General features: G+C 38.9%; 2 protein-coding genes across 4 annotated transcripts in view; one reads left to right on the top strand and one right to left on the bottom strand.

Annotated features, from left to right (window-relative positions):
* rbks (ribokinase) overlaps positions 1-11,241 on the bottom strand; it is a 48,248-nt gene extending 37,007 nt beyond the window's left edge. For 2 of the 3 annotated variants that reach the window (XM_034674711.1, XM_034674709.1), the window contains exons 1-2: positions 11,120-11,241; positions 8,805-8,866 (exon numbers count right to left, since the gene is read on the bottom strand). Coding sequence is in view for 2 of the 3 variants with exons in the window: in XM_034674709.1 (XP_034530600.1) it covers positions 8,805-8,866; positions 11,120-11,215 (158 nt within the window). In the remaining variant the exon portion in view is untranslated. The remainder of the gene's footprint in view (positions 1-8,804; positions 8,867-11,119) is intronic. The other variant, XM_034674710.1, reaches the window with a different exon arrangement.
* Positions 11,197-16,507, top strand: part of babam2 (BRISC and BRCA1 A complex member 2) — a 97,957-nt gene continuing 92,646 nt past the window's right edge. The window contains exons 1-3 of the mRNA XM_034674708.1: positions 11,197-11,488; positions 12,308-12,463; positions 14,050-14,126. Of these exons, the coding sequence (XP_034530599.1) occupies positions 12,327-12,463; positions 14,050-14,126 (214 nt within the window). The 5' untranslated portion in view covers positions 11,197-11,488; positions 12,308-12,326. The remainder of the gene's footprint in view (positions 11,489-12,307; positions 12,464-14,049; positions 14,127-16,507) is intronic.

The following is a 16,507-nucleotide window of genomic DNA, read 5'->3' on the forward strand; positions in this document are numbered from 1 at the left end:
TTTTAACATATTCATAAAGTGTGATAAATAATGAGCACACACTTCAGCATGTTATTAGATAACTTATTAAACACAACATTTGGCCGACCGTCCTCTGAAGCCGGATAACTAACAGGTAAGATAAACAGATTTCCAAATTCTTAAATAAACCCGCCCACGCCTCCTCATATCCACTGAGACACTCGGCTATTGTTGTCTGTGGTGAGTGCACCAAACAAACAGGGCACTTATGTGCTAAAGTGCAACCTCAGTGCGTTTTCTCCCATGGAACCAAAAGGCTAAAGCAGGTGTTCAGTGACGTGAAGTGTTTGCTTTGAGGCTGGCTCTCATTTCCCTCTCCTCTGTTTCTATTAAAGTCATTCCTCAGCTGTTGGTGAGAAACAGGGAAGTAGACTTGGACCAAAAACACTGTTTTTCAGAGGTTGAAACTACAGCTTGTCTCTCCAGTTACAAACAGAACTACAAAGTGAGATCAACAAATGAAAAATACGATGAAATAAGAGCTTGATATGTTGCCTGGATATTACAATCATAGTGAACACAGAGTTAATCAAAATCTGATGACCTTCAGCTCAGAAGTTTTCAAAACCTACACAGCACTGACACTTTGGTTCTCATCTTGTATCATTTCCTCGTCCACGAAGGTCCCTTTAGCTGGCCTCCTCATGAAAAAGGACAAGGATGGAACATAAAGAACAGGCTGTACAAAGAGAGCATACCTTGCATGGACACATTGAGCCGCTTTGCTAACAAGAGGTTCAGTGTCAGAGGAGGACGTGGGCGTTTATTTTTGTGTGGTCAGACCATTTGTCGGCACCACGTGCGTGTTGCTATTATTCACTCGATGGTCATAAAAATGGCCTATATCAGAGGATACAATGAGCCACTTATCAAGCTATTCACAGTCTGAATCGGTCGGTGCTTATGGAAACATCGCAGGTTTGTATCATGTTTTTAACATTTACATAAGAACACATGAAAAAGACAGAAAGACTTCTCTCTGCTGCATCTCATGGCTGCAGACAAAGAGTGCTGCAGATGACCTGAAGACTTTACAGCGTGTTGCACAAGGAGGCACTTGAAGAACAAAACATCTGCTTTTCTGTGTGCACATCTTTGACTTCAAAGTGCCTCAAGGGAAGCATGGACAAAACTTTTTGATAGCATTGCTGTCTCCAAGTAGACAAATCTGAGAGGCAAGACAGTATTAACAAGATGAGGAAGACAAACTTCTGTTTCACATACTGTACGTAGTCGACATACTGGATAGTTTTGTTCCTTCAGTCGTTTGGAACTGGTTTGGTTTTGTGGCGTCAGACCTCAAACAAACCACAGTCAGCTGCGAAGTCTGTTCAAAGGTAGCAAGACCGCTTTATTCCAACATGTTAAATCGAGGCAGCCGAGAAGAGGAAATACTGTGTGTCTCACTATGAGAAGAACACTACAGACCACAAACACCTGAACAAATCAGCTTACATGAGCAGAGTCATTTTCCCATAGCATCACGTATGACAAAAGAGAGAGAGTGGTGCTGCATATCACTAAAGATAAGGTGTCCGTATATATCTGTACTGTGTAAATGCCTGGGTTTATCCACACGCTTAAAACTACACATCCCACGTATCTGCTACCCAGTTGTCCTGCTTCATATGTGCAACTGTACACATGATAAGATCGCTGAAGAGCAGGCTGTGATGGTTTTATTCCACTACCACAGACGTATGGTTCGACGACGATCGGGCTCTGCGAAGTGTCTGCCTCCAAACAGCTTATTCTCAGATGACCGTAAAGGTGAGCTGATCGTCCAGGGGCTAGAACTTGTTTTGAGTTATTTCTTTATCATTTGTCGTCTTTATTTTTTCATTTTTAAATCTTATTCAATTTTTTTAAGAAAGAAAAAAAGGCCATAAATCAAGTTTGGAGTGAAAAAACTGTGATTTTATTTTTGGGCTGTATCTCCTCGTCCTGGTAAATATAAGTGCAGTCTGTTCCCAGACACAGAGAGCGTTGTCTGACCCATCTCACATCCTCCACTCTGAGTATGAGCCACTACATCACGGCAGACGATCCAGGTCTCCCCAGAAGTGTAACATTTAAAAACTCATGTATGCCTTTGTGAAAGATGTGCAATAGCATCACGGTGTTCGTATGTTTTTCACTTATTTATGTCAAATATTAAGAAGAACATGTGCAAGACTCGCATCAATTTCAAGATTGTGATCCTCACCTTTAAAGCCCTCCATAACCTCGCTCCTCCATACCTCTCCGAACTTCTCCACATCAACACACCCAGCCGCACTCTCAGGTCTTCTTCTTCTTCCATTCACCTCACTATACCACCCGCCCGCTTAACCACCATGGGGTCCAGAGCCTTCAGCCAGTCTGGCCTCCGCCTCTGGAACCCCCTCCCACCAGACATCCGTAACATCAACTCGCTTTCCATTTTCAAATCACACCTCAAAACACATCTTTTTAAACTGTCATATTCACTCTGATTACACCTCTTCACTTTATCTGATCCTGTCAATTTTATTTTTATTTATTATTTATTAAGTACACAGTATCATGTCTTGTCGATTTTATCAGCCAAATCTTTATATTGTTGTTTTTTAAACTCTGCCCTGTACGGTGACCTTGAGTGCCTTTAAATAAAATGTATTATTATTATTATTATTATTATTTAAAATAAGTTGTTTATGGTTTTGTATGTGCTTCTATATTTACATGTGGTTTATTTATTACTGTGCAAGAAGCGCGATGTGTGCAGCTCTCAAGTCCAAGACACAATTCTCTAAAGAGACAATAACGGTTATTTTTCATATTGCTGTTTGGAAATAATTGTTACTTTCCAATGAATCACTGGGTGTAAAAATGGTCAGCAAATTGTGCTTTAATGCCTATCTTATATTTAAAGTGGCACTGATAATATTTTGTAAACTCTTTCTTTTATAACACCAGGAATGTGAGTTTAGTCTTTAAAATGGTTACACTTTTTCTGTGTTTTTGCAGCGTCCTTTTGAACGCCTCTCGGTATAAAAAAAAGACAGCTTCAAATAATAAAAATAAATGTATTTCTATATATAAAAATGGGAAACTGGAGCTGTGACATGTTTGCAGTTTTGGTTGAAAATGCTAAATGTGTCTAAATATTGCAGCTTGATTTTGTGTTTGTTGACTAATTGATGAACTCACTGTTACTCACCAAACTATGGCAGGGGCCAAAATAGTAAGTCTGGGATTGGTAATTGGTGGAATAAAAACATTAGAACGAGGAGTGTTTACTCTGCTATGTTTGTTTATTAATCCTTATTTTAGACGGATAATCTCACAGAGACACTCATCTCTCATTTTAATCATTAAAAACAAGAAAAAGTGACGAGTAAAAAGAAAAGTCAACACTCTGGAAATACAGGAAACAGAACAGAGGCAGTCAGCTGTGGCAGTAGGGGGCACTGTATGGCTTTGACAATGGGTTACAATCCTGAGACACTCTGCTCCTTCTCCTCCACATGCTGCTTTTTAAACAAACAATAAAAACAAACCGTTTAATAAATAAAGCAGCGTACTTTTCTCTACAGCCTGAGTGATGTATGTTGTACAAAGCAGCATAGAGATCCCTTGAAAAACAGAGGCAGAGAACACAGTGTGTGTGTGTCAGTGTGTGTGTGTGTGTGTGTGTGCGCCGCTGCTGTCTGACAGTTAATTGTACTTCCACCCAAACACTGGCAGTTCAAGACAACTGGATTTCCAACTTCAAAGCCAAGCATATCACTTTGAAGGGCTGTGAATGTATTCCAACCACCCTCCCTTTCCCGCGTCCTGACCTCCATCCAAAAAGCCCCAACCCCACAAACACACACACACACACACACTCACACACACTGGCACACACTGTTTCCAAAAACAGGCCATTTCCCGTTAGCTTATTAGAGTCTTAATTGACAACTCCTGCCCTTCAAAGCAGAAAGTCACTGGTTGAATTGCTAATGAGCAACTAAATAAATACTCGGGCAAAGAAAAAAAGAGAAACAGCACATGTTTTTGATAAGAGAGTGACAATGTGACGACTCGAGTCGGAGTGCCATGAAACTTTCTCCTACTTGCACAGATTGTGTTTGTGTATTCAGATCTCCGTTTGCTGGCAACCAGGTGACATTTCTTCCCCTATAAAAATATAATACAAGCCGCCGCATGACAAAACTGTCACACATACTCAACAACACTCTTCTTCACGCTGACAGGACGACATGCACTTGGCTGGAGCCCATGAGGACTTGACATTATACTGTATTTACTTCTTTAAAAGACTGTGTCATTCCTCACAAAGGTTTTTTGGTAAATGAGGGTGACAAATTGTTTTTCAACCGACCCATTGTGAGCGAGTTGATGACTAACGATTAGTGGGAATGGATCCTACTTGGCTCAACAGATCTCACCACGTACGACGATGATGCAACGCTGACATTTCAGTAAGCAGTAATTATAACAGATCATCTGCACATTTGGAGTGTTTGGAATCTGAGGCGGCTTCACCATGGGACGGTCACACCTGCATCATCTGTCAGTGACTGCAGCAGTGATTTAGAGTCTGAAAAGTAATAACCTTTAGTTTAGAAACACACAAGGCTTCCTTCATTTGACTCCTCTGGAGACTTTAAAGGCCACATGTGTTGAGAAATTACGGCAATATTAAACTCCTGCAACATTTCACAATGTGAGTGTGTCTGATAATTTGCTCCAGATACTAATTTAAGTGAAGTCAGCTTTTTTGACACGCTTGGAAAACTTCACCATTTAGTCAGCGTATCGACGTCAAACATGCCCGCACAGAGAGGAAGTGGAGTGATTGTTCATATACCTCAACTCATATTGCTTTCCCTTATACAACAGTTAACTCTGACCTAGTGATCTGATTGGACGAGAGACTTTCCATTAACGCTTCTATAGAGTACAGCAGCACTGGGAGGTTTAATGTAATGCAAAACTCCATTACCATTAAATACATTTCAATACAGAAAACTGTCTTTGTCTAGATTGTTGTTGTTTTGAAAGGCTGTCAAACTATTCATTTCTTTTTAATCTAATGTTTAAAATGCCATTATTTTGCATTTCAAAGCTGTCTTTTAAGTCGAATACTAGTGTCTGGATCTGGGAGTTAAATTTATAAAATATACTTCATGATCTTGACTCATAGATTTATTAATTACATAAAAGCTGCACTGCTACCCCGGTGACAGTGAGGTGTATGACTGGCCACGACATGCCATCCCAGCAGTTCACCGTTGCAGCTACACCCAGTGTTGCAAACTCCTCAGTGAGGAAAGTAGTTATTGGCTATCCTAAAAGTCGCTAAATGACGTCACCTATTAATTTGCATAATTAAAATTGAAATGGACGCTGTAGGAGAGACAAAAAGAGGATAAAAAAACACTCTAAATATGTTTATAACTACACTTAGGAGCCTACAACAAATCAAAGTACAACATTACATTTTGCAACCTTAACATTTTCAAGATATTTATTGTATACAATCTACATTAAGTATGTAAATGGACCAATAAGAGACCGGATCAGCCAGCTGTGTCTTCGTACATGCTTGATATATTTGCAGTCTGAATGCTGAGGGGTGAACGCCTCCTGCTCTGAATGCCACTAGGAGAGACTCACAGCAGCATCCACCGCTCGTTGAGAAGAGTAAAAACGATACATGCTTTCATGTCAGTCTCCAAAAGTCGCCATTTAATACCAGAAAAAAGTCACAAGATTTGTCGCTAGTCAAATCGACACTCTTCAATGGGAGTTTCTCAAAGTGAAATATACCGTTCAATAGCACAGTGGTGTTATGTTCCATCACGGCAGCAGCAGGAAGACGCTGCTGTAGCTAGAGACATAACAGAGCTACTCCTAGTTTTTATGTTTGGCTTCTGTTCCTCATATTATACACATAACCTGTATGTGCAACTTTTCTCTCCTGAATATAAAATAAATTCAAACAGCAGTTTATTTTCACCACTGAACAGGCATCAATTAATTAAGTGCAGCTGACAGCTAGCCTGATATGTTGGTCCATGTTTATTTGGTCCAACTTCGGACATATCTCTCGATTATGCTGAAAGGTACTTTAATTTGCTTACTTCCACTTTTGTATAACTTCTATGTACTCTTGTGATGTATTGTTGTTTTCATTGTCATGCTATCGTGATGTGCTGTTTCCATCTGTTATTTATCTTGATTGTTGGTATGAACTCTGTTTTGACCTGCTGGGGACTACAGATGAAAATTAGCCTTAAAATAAATAAATAAATACAATTTTAAAAAAAGATCTTCTTTAGACAGCATCAAAATGATGCTTCTGCACAGTTTTTGTGAGGAATATTTGCATCGATTCATCAGTGACAATGCCTTGAAATGTGCAGACCTCCTGGAAATAGAAATATTTTCCATTACTTCCCTTTTCTCCCCAAATGTTCCACACCATAAGGATCCAGTCATGGAAATACTAAAATACAGCTTCATACTTTTCCACACTGCAAAGAAACCCTGATGCTCGAACAACAAACAATATCAATAATGCTAAACTTGAAGTCTGCTTGCTCTTATTCCCTCAATGACCTTCGACCAAACACTGTTAGACTTGGGATGTTCTTTCCAACATTTGGAGCTTGTAGGATCAGAACTGAACAGGCTGTGGCTTTATCTAAGTTTAGACCACTTCCTCTTTTCATGTGTAGACAGAACTCTGCGGTTCATTTCGAGCCACGTCGGAAAACACCCACCAGCCCTCATGCCAACATTTTCCACCAGCTTGCATGTCAAAATAAAAACCCCTGAGGAAAAAAGAGGTGGTGGTGGTTAATGATAATAATAATAATAATAATAATGGGAAATATATTTTGAGCTGAGAAAATTAACACCCTCTGTACCTATCCCCCTGCTTAATGCGTTCCTGCTCTGTTGATCTGTTCATGTGTCACATACAATGCAGGTTACAACCATAACAGTAAATGATTTACTGACCTCAGTTTGTTCAGTAAAAACAACACGTCCTTCTTGAAATACAGAGGCAGGGAGTAGATTCTTATTCTTGATCACATATTTCAGGCTGAACTGACAGCTGACTAGAAGTGGAGCGAGTTAGTTTGCTCCTTTTGTTTCCTTAAAGGTTGCCTGCTGACTTTTTTCTTTTCAACAGTAGAGTGTAAAAGCAGGTCATGAATGTGCACATAAAGGACATTTCTAAAAGACTGGAGCTAACGCTGCAACATGTTTGCATCTTCACAGCTGAACATGGATGTAGAAGAGCAGAGAAAACTGACATGTACAGTGGTGCACGGCTTTCAGCATGTACTGTCCGGCTCATTTCTGGACCCACTTCTTCATCTGAACTGCTTTCAATATTTTGCATTAGAAATAAAAAGGCTTTTAAAAAGAGGACTAAGCTTTGTGTTTGCAAACAGAGCTCCTCTGTGTTCATACTGGCTGAGGTCTCTAGGGTACAACATGCCTTAATAACATAAAGAGAGAAATACAGCAGCTAATGTCACTAAAAAACTCTGACTTTGGCAGGACCGGCTCCAAACAACAGGAGAATAATAGACAGTATTGTGTGTATGCTGGTTATAATTAGCAGGCTACATTTTTCATTTTCAGCAGACATGTCGTCGTCGTCAGTGACATGTATATAATACATTTTATTACGCTTAAGTGCAAAGTTAAGTAACGCTGAATTCAGATTGTAAATAATGGGCTTATTAGCTTGGCATACTAATGATTTCAACATGCTAGCCGGGGTTGTAGCTCCAGTTAAAGATGCATTTGGTAGGACTGGGGTAAAAAACTCATCAACAACCATCAATAAATGAGGTATTCTGAGATTATGGCGAGATTTCTGTGTTTTCCTATGCCTATCTATAAATCCCAATTGCTCCCGTCAGCTCCAACCAATCAGAGCCACTCTTCTAATTGGTCCTCCTTAATTGCTCTGATTGAGCGTGCACTACAATCTGTTTGTGGGCGGGGCTTACAGGAGCAGAGAGTGAGGAGAGAGGGGTGTAGTGAGAGGGGAATCTGGTGTGGAGGGGTAGTGTTGACATTTGAAATCTCTCCCTGAACTGATGTTTATTCCAGGACTACCAACAGCAGCTTTAATGCTATAATAAACAAGCACAGATGACAAATGGCATCTCGTAGCACGGTGCAGTTTGTCAGTATTGTGATCTAGAAATGACGTTGTTTGTATACTGTGTCTGGTTTAACTCCCCCAGTGTGACGTGTAACCAGCAGCACAGGCATGTGGACATCAACCTGCAGGGAGGATGGAAGACCTGTGATGCGGTGTCTACCCGTGTTACACAAACTGTGCTCAGTTTGACTGTTTTTTGACCTTTATGAGTCAGCTAGTCAGAATTTACATTTCTGTTTAACATCAAGGAAATCAGTCACTTCATGACATCCTTATCCTTAAATCAGCTTGTGTTGTCTAGATATTGTAAGGTACTGTAAGTAAAAAGTATACAGTCTGTCTTGGAAACCCTGTCTGAATATTAGGCATGGGCATTAACCTGGAGTCTTACAAGTCGCTGCTTCACATTTTTACAAATATTTCCAAATATGGTCATAACAAAATTGCCAAATACGCTGCTTCCTGTTGAGCCCACCTGAGGAAGTAGAGGGATTTCCTGAACTCGGAACTCTCTTTGACTTGATTTCTGAAAGCTGATTTCTGGTCACTTCAGGAGGAACACAAAGTGCTGACACGACTCGATTCACAAGAAAAGGTTACGTTAAGGACTCGATTCACTCACCTCACCAAATCAGTCATACAGGAGCCGACCACCATCACATCCAACGCCTCTTCAGCCATTATCTGACGATGAAACACATTTGTTTTATTTCTGTAGTGACAGCAGTCAGTCTGGATAACTTTTTGATTATGTAGGAAATAAAAAGGTTCAACACTTGTCCAGCCTTGTGAGTAAAACCTTTCCATGAACAAGAACAGAATCAAAAGTGAAGCTGACTCCTCGGGGGCACATCAGGCGAAATATGTAAACTACTTTCCCAAAAGCATCAGAAGGAAAAAAAAAATCACTTGATTGTATTTATCTCACACATTAGCATGAATCTGGCTGAAACAAGGAGGAAGGTAAAAATAGAGCATTCAATGCTGGCTGAGTTGGACCGGTTCCAGCCTCATTGGGGGTGGAGGGGGGGTTGTGGGGTATATCAATGCTACACAACGTGTATGTACCGCAGCCCAGCAAAGACTATAATTAATTCAATCCTCGGCTTGTATCAGAGCTAATGCTAGTGTGTTAATCTCCTCAAATCTCTGCCTAGGCAGGGGAAGATTTTGAAAGCCTGGCCGCTGGCTGCAGGATGGCTCAATTCTCTCTCCCACATCTTGCAGTATATTGTCTCCTCTCGGCAGGCATGGAAAGCTAACCTAGAACTCTCAACGTCTCCGCTGCAGGATAATATTATGAGATCTGCATTGTGCTACCACTTTAAGCATCAAGGAAAACCTCTCAAAGTTCTCCCCCTCAAAGTTTCTCTGACTTGTGAAATATAAGGCTCAATTCTCACTCTGACCATCTGGAGTGAGAGTGTGTCGAATGTAAAAGTGTTTTATCATTACTTATAAACTACAACTTCACCAAAGGTTCAACACAGCCCACAGGAAAACAGTACATATGCATAATGAATGAATTTAGAGATGATTTAGGAGTTGACTCACATGTATTTAAGACTTGTACAAAGCATGCTCTCAAATGACTGCATTGAAACGATTGAGTCTAAATGCAAATCAAATTCGCACAGAGCAGGTTCAACAATTTAAACTGAGCCATAAGCAAAATTCAAAAGAAAATGGGGATGGAGCCATTTTCAAAAACCTTGTAAAATTACATATTTTATCTAAGTCAGGTTGGGTAGAGCAGAGTTAGATTGATAATGATTGGTGTTACAATAACATTACAGCTTCACAGGTTTGGACAAGTGCTATAATAAACAAGATATCCATTTTACTCCCATTGTATCTCAAACACAGCTACAAACACTGTTAAAATGATACTCAGAAGACAACTATCACTCTTTATTGCACTAACTAGACATCTTCATATGTCATTGACTGGAATTCACAGTAAAAGTTGGATGACAACTTGACATAATTGATCAATTCTGGTGATACTAACTCAACCAGACAGGTTGGATTTACCAGTTTTATAAGCCAGATTCACAGCAGATCTTGCTGCACAGGATGCCATTGCATCCCCTTTCATTTTAGACATCTACATTAGACTAAATTCCATAAAAATATACACATTTTCAATGTTTTTCAGTCTATGGAGTGTTTTATTAACTTATATTTCAATATGATGCCAACAATCCAGTATCCTAAAGCAAGTCTATAATTTGAATGGCCATATGTTATTTCTAATGTGAAGGATTCATGTAGTCATGAATTTATAATGTAATGAATTGAAAATGCAATCAGATGTGTTTTGGGTTAAATCAACCTCATTTTTAATATAAATACCGGACAAAGAGATGTAATAAAACCAAAGAGCTGTAAGCAAAAAGCTCAGTTTTTTCACAGACCTTAAATGAGTATGTGGCCTTTTTCTGCTTTAGTACAAGATGACTACAGCTGGTATATTTTCACTTACTGTATGCTCTCAAATACTCACTTAAGTATGAACAAACAGAACAACTCAATGCTGATTATAAGGCACCCCAATGTTGCAGTAATAGCTGATGTAACTTGTGTATAACATAAAGAAATAGAAATGTATTTAAATATATGCATGTAAAGAAGATGCAATGTTGCTGGCTATAGCAACCGTATTACTCAGATCTCAATCCTCATAGTGCAAATAAATAATGCATCTGTGGCTGTCCTTCAGACGTCACATTGTCACACAACACTGACAGTAATTCAACTTTGCAGAAGCTTTGTGTTCAGTCAAACAGTCTTTCCAACTGTGGAAGTATGGGGATCTTCTACATTAGCCTGCAAAATACTCAAACGAAACACGTCTGAGTTATGTTACACGAGCCCTTAAGTCAACAAAGACATGATGAGAGACATTATTGTGGAGAAATGCAGCACAATAATTACCTTGCATTCAAATTCGCTTTTGCAGAGTGGACAGCTACACACAAGTGACGGCCAAAGTGCACAGTGACAGCTGCCTGGCGTTGCTGACACTGCCATACATAATATTGTCACTGAATCAACGCAGATATTTTTACGGTTACTCCAACTTGTTGAGGAACACATATGTGACACATTACATACTTTTTGAGGGATATATCACGAGTAAAAAGTGTCTCTTGGAGTTAAACTCTCTTATTCTAAACAGGCATTATTTAAAACGGCCTAAAGAGGGGCTTTCGAAGGACCCAAACAACATGTACCGGATACACTGGGAGCATGAAGTAAACATTGGAATCAACGCCTAAATTCTCTGTTTTCAGGCTCACTCAGGTACTTAAACTCACACTATATGCTGTATTTATAAGTGCACTTAATAACAGGTTGTTTTTTGAGAAGTGTGTGGTCCAGAATGTAGCAATTTAAGGCTTTATTCGGGGCTAAGCTAACGCTGGTTAACGAAGCTAAGTTGACGGATAATGTTATTTAGAGAAGGCACTGTAACGACTTTTGGAGCTTTTACGACTTATTCCACCTGATCTAATGAAAGTTTAAGTTGACAGAGGTATCAGCCTGTTAATAAATTATTATGTCGATGTAATATTGTCAACCTGCAGGTAAAGAGAGGGATGGAAAACAGTGCTAAAGCTTTAGTTTCAGACTTCTCTTGATACTGACATGGTTTACAGTCATACAGCTTGTAGGAATTTAGAGGTGAATAAACACAAATGCTCATACTAGTGCATCCTTTGTGTGATTCAGTTTCTGTCACTTATCTCTCCCTTAAATGCTTCTGGCTCTATCTTATGTATACATATTGTCTCCCCCAGGTTGTATTTAGTTCTAATAATCTTTAAAAACTTAGGCCTGCAGAGATGCAGAGATGTCAATACACTGTTTAAAAAACAGCTGTTCAATCTCAGAAATAAAGATTGCAACAAAAACAAAAAACGTTGGCCAAAAAGCCTCAATCTTAGCAAAGGAAACTGACTCTAACATGCATACAACACTTCCATGACACCAGGAAATGTTATAAAAAGTGTCTGTCACCTTTATGGTGTAGCTAATTTAGGCTTCTTTGATTTCTTTGTGGGAAAAAAAGTTTAACAAACCACATCAGAGCAGTTAACTAATGTTGCTGTATTTTCACAGACTTCTCAGAGTTGATAAAATGAACAACATGTCCCCTGAAGTTGCTCTGAACCGGATCTCACCTGAGCTGCGGCCCTTGCTCTGCAGCGTTGTGAGAAACGGCCGAGTCGGACTGGACTCCACCAACTGTCTCCGTGTCACAGACCTGAAAACTGGGTGAGGAGTGGTTATAAATGTTGTTATAAAAAAAAATGGAAACCCTGAAAAAATGTGGTCCCCCCTGGATGAAGTCGCACTTTGCTGATTTTGTCCTATATGGAAGTAGTCTTTTTAAAGCTACTGTGAGGAGTTTTTTAATGGTTATGAAACAAACTGAGATGAACACTGATGCTTCTTTATGACCCCCAAAAAACAAGCAAGACCTTTAGTGACAATATTCAATCTTTCTGCATGAGCATTTTAACGCCTGTATTCACTGCCAGGGGGTAGGTTTCAGATAAGGCAACTAACGGCAACTTCAAGAAACAGCCTTGTTTACATCTTTCAGAGCAAATATTTGCATTGAGTGATACATTTGCTTGTTAAAAGACAGCAGCAGGAGATTTTTTGACCACTCAGATCTGAAGGACGAGGTCAGAAAAGACATACCACCTTGTCCGAAGGGGGTGCCAATATCACGCAATCCAAAAAGTTCCTCACAGGAGCTTTAACCAACGAACGCAAGTCTCATCATATTTTCTTGTAACAGACGAGTGTGTCAGTCAGTAAGGAACTTTTCTGTGGAAAATGTAGAAAAGTTGTTTCTGCAGCATGCTCCATGGTTGCATAATTAATCACAAAATAAGCAAAAACAGCCTGGCCAAGTGCTAAATCCTAAACATTGAGTTATTTCATAAAAGTAGCTTCATAAAACAGTGTTCTGATCAAGCACTGTTTTATGAAGCATCATACTTTTAGATGTAATGAAATATGTTTACTTGGTAGAGACAAAAAGCAAAGAAGAAGTATACTCAAACTTAAAAGCTTGCATGGTGCATGACTACACCGAAGCTATTAAAGAGGGAAAAGTCAGCACACTAAATATCCCTTACAACTTTTAATCTGGGTAAATAGCACAGACACACAGCAGTGAGCAACGGAGCTTTTGAATAATATTTGTTTTTACATATCTTTACAGCCATTATGAGCTGGTAAGAGAGGAAGATCAGTCAGAACTAAAGCAGAGCTGTGAAGTGGTAGTGTCGTCTAGTTTTGGGGGTATTACTGAGCATTCTTCAATGTTTGAGTGAGTGAATCTCCTGGTTTATGCTTTTGATTAATATTTTTCCAAAAATTAATAGATTCTAAGTTTGTTTTTCAAATGAATGATATGTAACACTAAATTCTAAATGTATTTTAAGGGTAATAACAAGTGCAACTTCATCTCTCTCTTGCAAATAGCAGTAACATAATTTTGTGCATTGAATCATTTTACCAAAGTTTACCCTGGGAGTTATAGTTTGATATTTTTATGCAAGCACAGTTTTATTTATTTGGCTTTCTGATCACAAAGAAGGGTCATCTCTATAGCAGCACATTATTCCTTTGGATTTCTGATGCAAACATCTACATTTACCAGATATGTTGCTTTTTTCAGATGTTGGTCTTACAGCATAAAGACTTAGTTTTTTTATCGATGACAGTTAATATTTATTTGATATAAGGGATTTTGCAGAATCATGCTCATTTTTATAATGCTGCAAACTGTTCTCAGATTAAGACTGATTGTGTCTTTTGTTGTCTTCTTTGACCTCCATGTTCAGCGGTACATCCCTGACTCCTGGTCCCTGCTGTGATCGCTTTAAACTTCACATCCCGTACGCTGGAGAAACCCTGAAATGTGAGTAAATCAGCCTCTCTTCTGTTTTCAATTTTTCATGAATCTTACAAGTTCATTCTCTGTGTTCCTACATTGATAACATGAACTTCCTAGTTTGAAAGGAAATAATGTTTAAAAAGAAACATATTAGAAAACTTAACTCTAGTACTTCTGTGGGGTTTAATAATGTGTTACTAATACAACACCAAGACACAGCTGTATTAGGTAAAGGACTAGAGTTCAGGTCATGGAGGCAACGTTTCAAAACACTGTTGAAATATTTAAGTGTTCTTAATGACTTACAGTAAACTTCCTGTTTTTGTCAGTACAGTCAGGTGGTTTTGAAGAGAGTGATGTCACTTTGGTTTCTGCTCTATGCTGTGGAGCATTAGTGTGTTTTTCTGGGGATCATTTTTTTATGCTGCACAATCTGAGCTTGCAAGTGGGAAACAGCACTTTTATTAGTAGACATACTTTGCAATTTGCAAATTCCAGAGCTAAATGAATTACATTTTTCTATTCCCATGATGTTAGATCTGAGAGACAGTCTGCTGGTTGAGAATGAGAGCTGGGTTTCTGTGTCAGTAAAAATACCACAAACATTCTGTATCAATTGAATGAAATACATAATAAATAAACTAATAAGCATCAGAACGCTTTGTATTTGCAGTAACTGTGTAAGTAGTAACCAAAGGAATCCCTCAAGCACAAAAACATCATGAATGTTGTTGCGGTGAAACGTAATGAGTGAGATGGTACCAGTAAACATGCTGCACTTTGTGCCAGTGAGTTTTTACTGGAAGGATTCTTACCACTGAACCAAGAGCCCACATCAGACACGCTCTCTCCTCTGAGCCTCACGCCTGAAGAGCTCCACTGGAAACATCGCTGGGTGTTGTTAGGTGATAATAATCATGGTTTAAATTGAATTCATCTCTGGGTTACTGGAAGTGCTGTGACTCACTGGCACCATATCAGGCATGTGTTTACACACGTCCTGCAAAGGATAAAATCAGTTTCCCTCGCTCAGAGTTACATGAGCTTAGTTTAGTTACTCATCAATCAAGACACAGAGTCAAGTTAACCAGTGAAAGTCTTAATGTGAGTCGATTGGAAATGACTGCTTTGATTTCCACACCCTCCCATCTCAGAGGAAGCTTCATTCATTGAACTTATTTAACAGATGAGCAAAAAGTGAAAACACAGACATAACTCTGTGATAACACTTATTATTATTTCACATTTTGTATTGATCAGAATCTCCAAACACCCAATTATTCAACAGCTTCCCAGTGACAGGTCGAATAAAGACGCAAGTGAGATCTTCGGGATTGATCGGTGAAACATGGCTTTGTAGCTGATGCGTTGTTGAGGAGTTCTTCTGAAAGATACTTCCTTTTTAAATGTTTTCAAAAGAAATAAGAAATAAATAATACAAAAAAAAAGTCCTAATGTACACTACCAGTCAAATGTTCGGAATCACCTTCTCATTCAAGGGTTTGTATTTATTTTAATTATTTGAAACACTGTAGATTAGTACTGAAGACATCAAAGCAATGAAAGAACATACAGTATATGGAATTATTTAATGGACAAAAAAGTGTTAAACAAAGCAGAATATGTTTTATATTTTAGATTCTGTAAAGTAGCCCCCTTTTTCCTTCATGACAGCTTTGCACACTCTTGGTATTCTCTCAGTCTGCTTCATGAAGTGGTCTCCTGGAATGGTTTCTAATTAACATGAGCTTTGTCAAGTTCATTTGTAGAAAGACTTCTTACTGTGTTTGAGACCATCTGTTGTGTTGATCAGAGGTAGGGTTAGCACACAATGGATAGCCCTATTTGACTACTATTGTAATCCAGATTATGGCAAAACCAGATTATTTCATAGTTTTGATGTCTTCAGTATTAATCTACAATGTTGAAAATAATTAAGATAAATAAAAACCATTTAATGAGAAGGTGTGTCCAAACTTTTGACTGTGTACGCTAATGCATGATGGCTGCCATGTGGACGCAAGGATGCAAGGTGCAGTATTGTCTAAACAGCAGTGGTGAAGTGTAGAGGTAAGGCGGATTTCAAATAGCGAAAGCTTTGAACAACCTGACACATACTCAGCATTGTCCTGTAAAGCTTGATTTAGTGGCCTTCAGTCCACCTATGCTGCTGCCACTGTCGCTTTCTCAGCCTTGATCTCTGCATTTACATAGTTTTGATGTCTTCAGTATTAATCTACAATGTGGTAAATAATTAAAATAAAATAAAACCATTGAATGAGAAGGTGTGTCCAAACTTCTGACTGGTAGTGTATTTTTATCTTTGAGATACAAATGTGCCCCTGCTTGGAAAAACAGAATCTCTTTTAAGGGGAAGTTAAATTTGCTTATTTTGCAGTATTTTC

The sequence above is a fragment of the Notolabrus celidotus genome, chromosome 22 (genome assembly GCF_009762535.1).
Source record: "Notolabrus celidotus isolate fNotCel1 chromosome 22, fNotCel1.pri, whole genome shotgun sequence".
NCBI classification, from domain to species: Eukaryota; Metazoa; Chordata; class Actinopteri; order Labriformes; family Labridae; genus Notolabrus; species Notolabrus celidotus.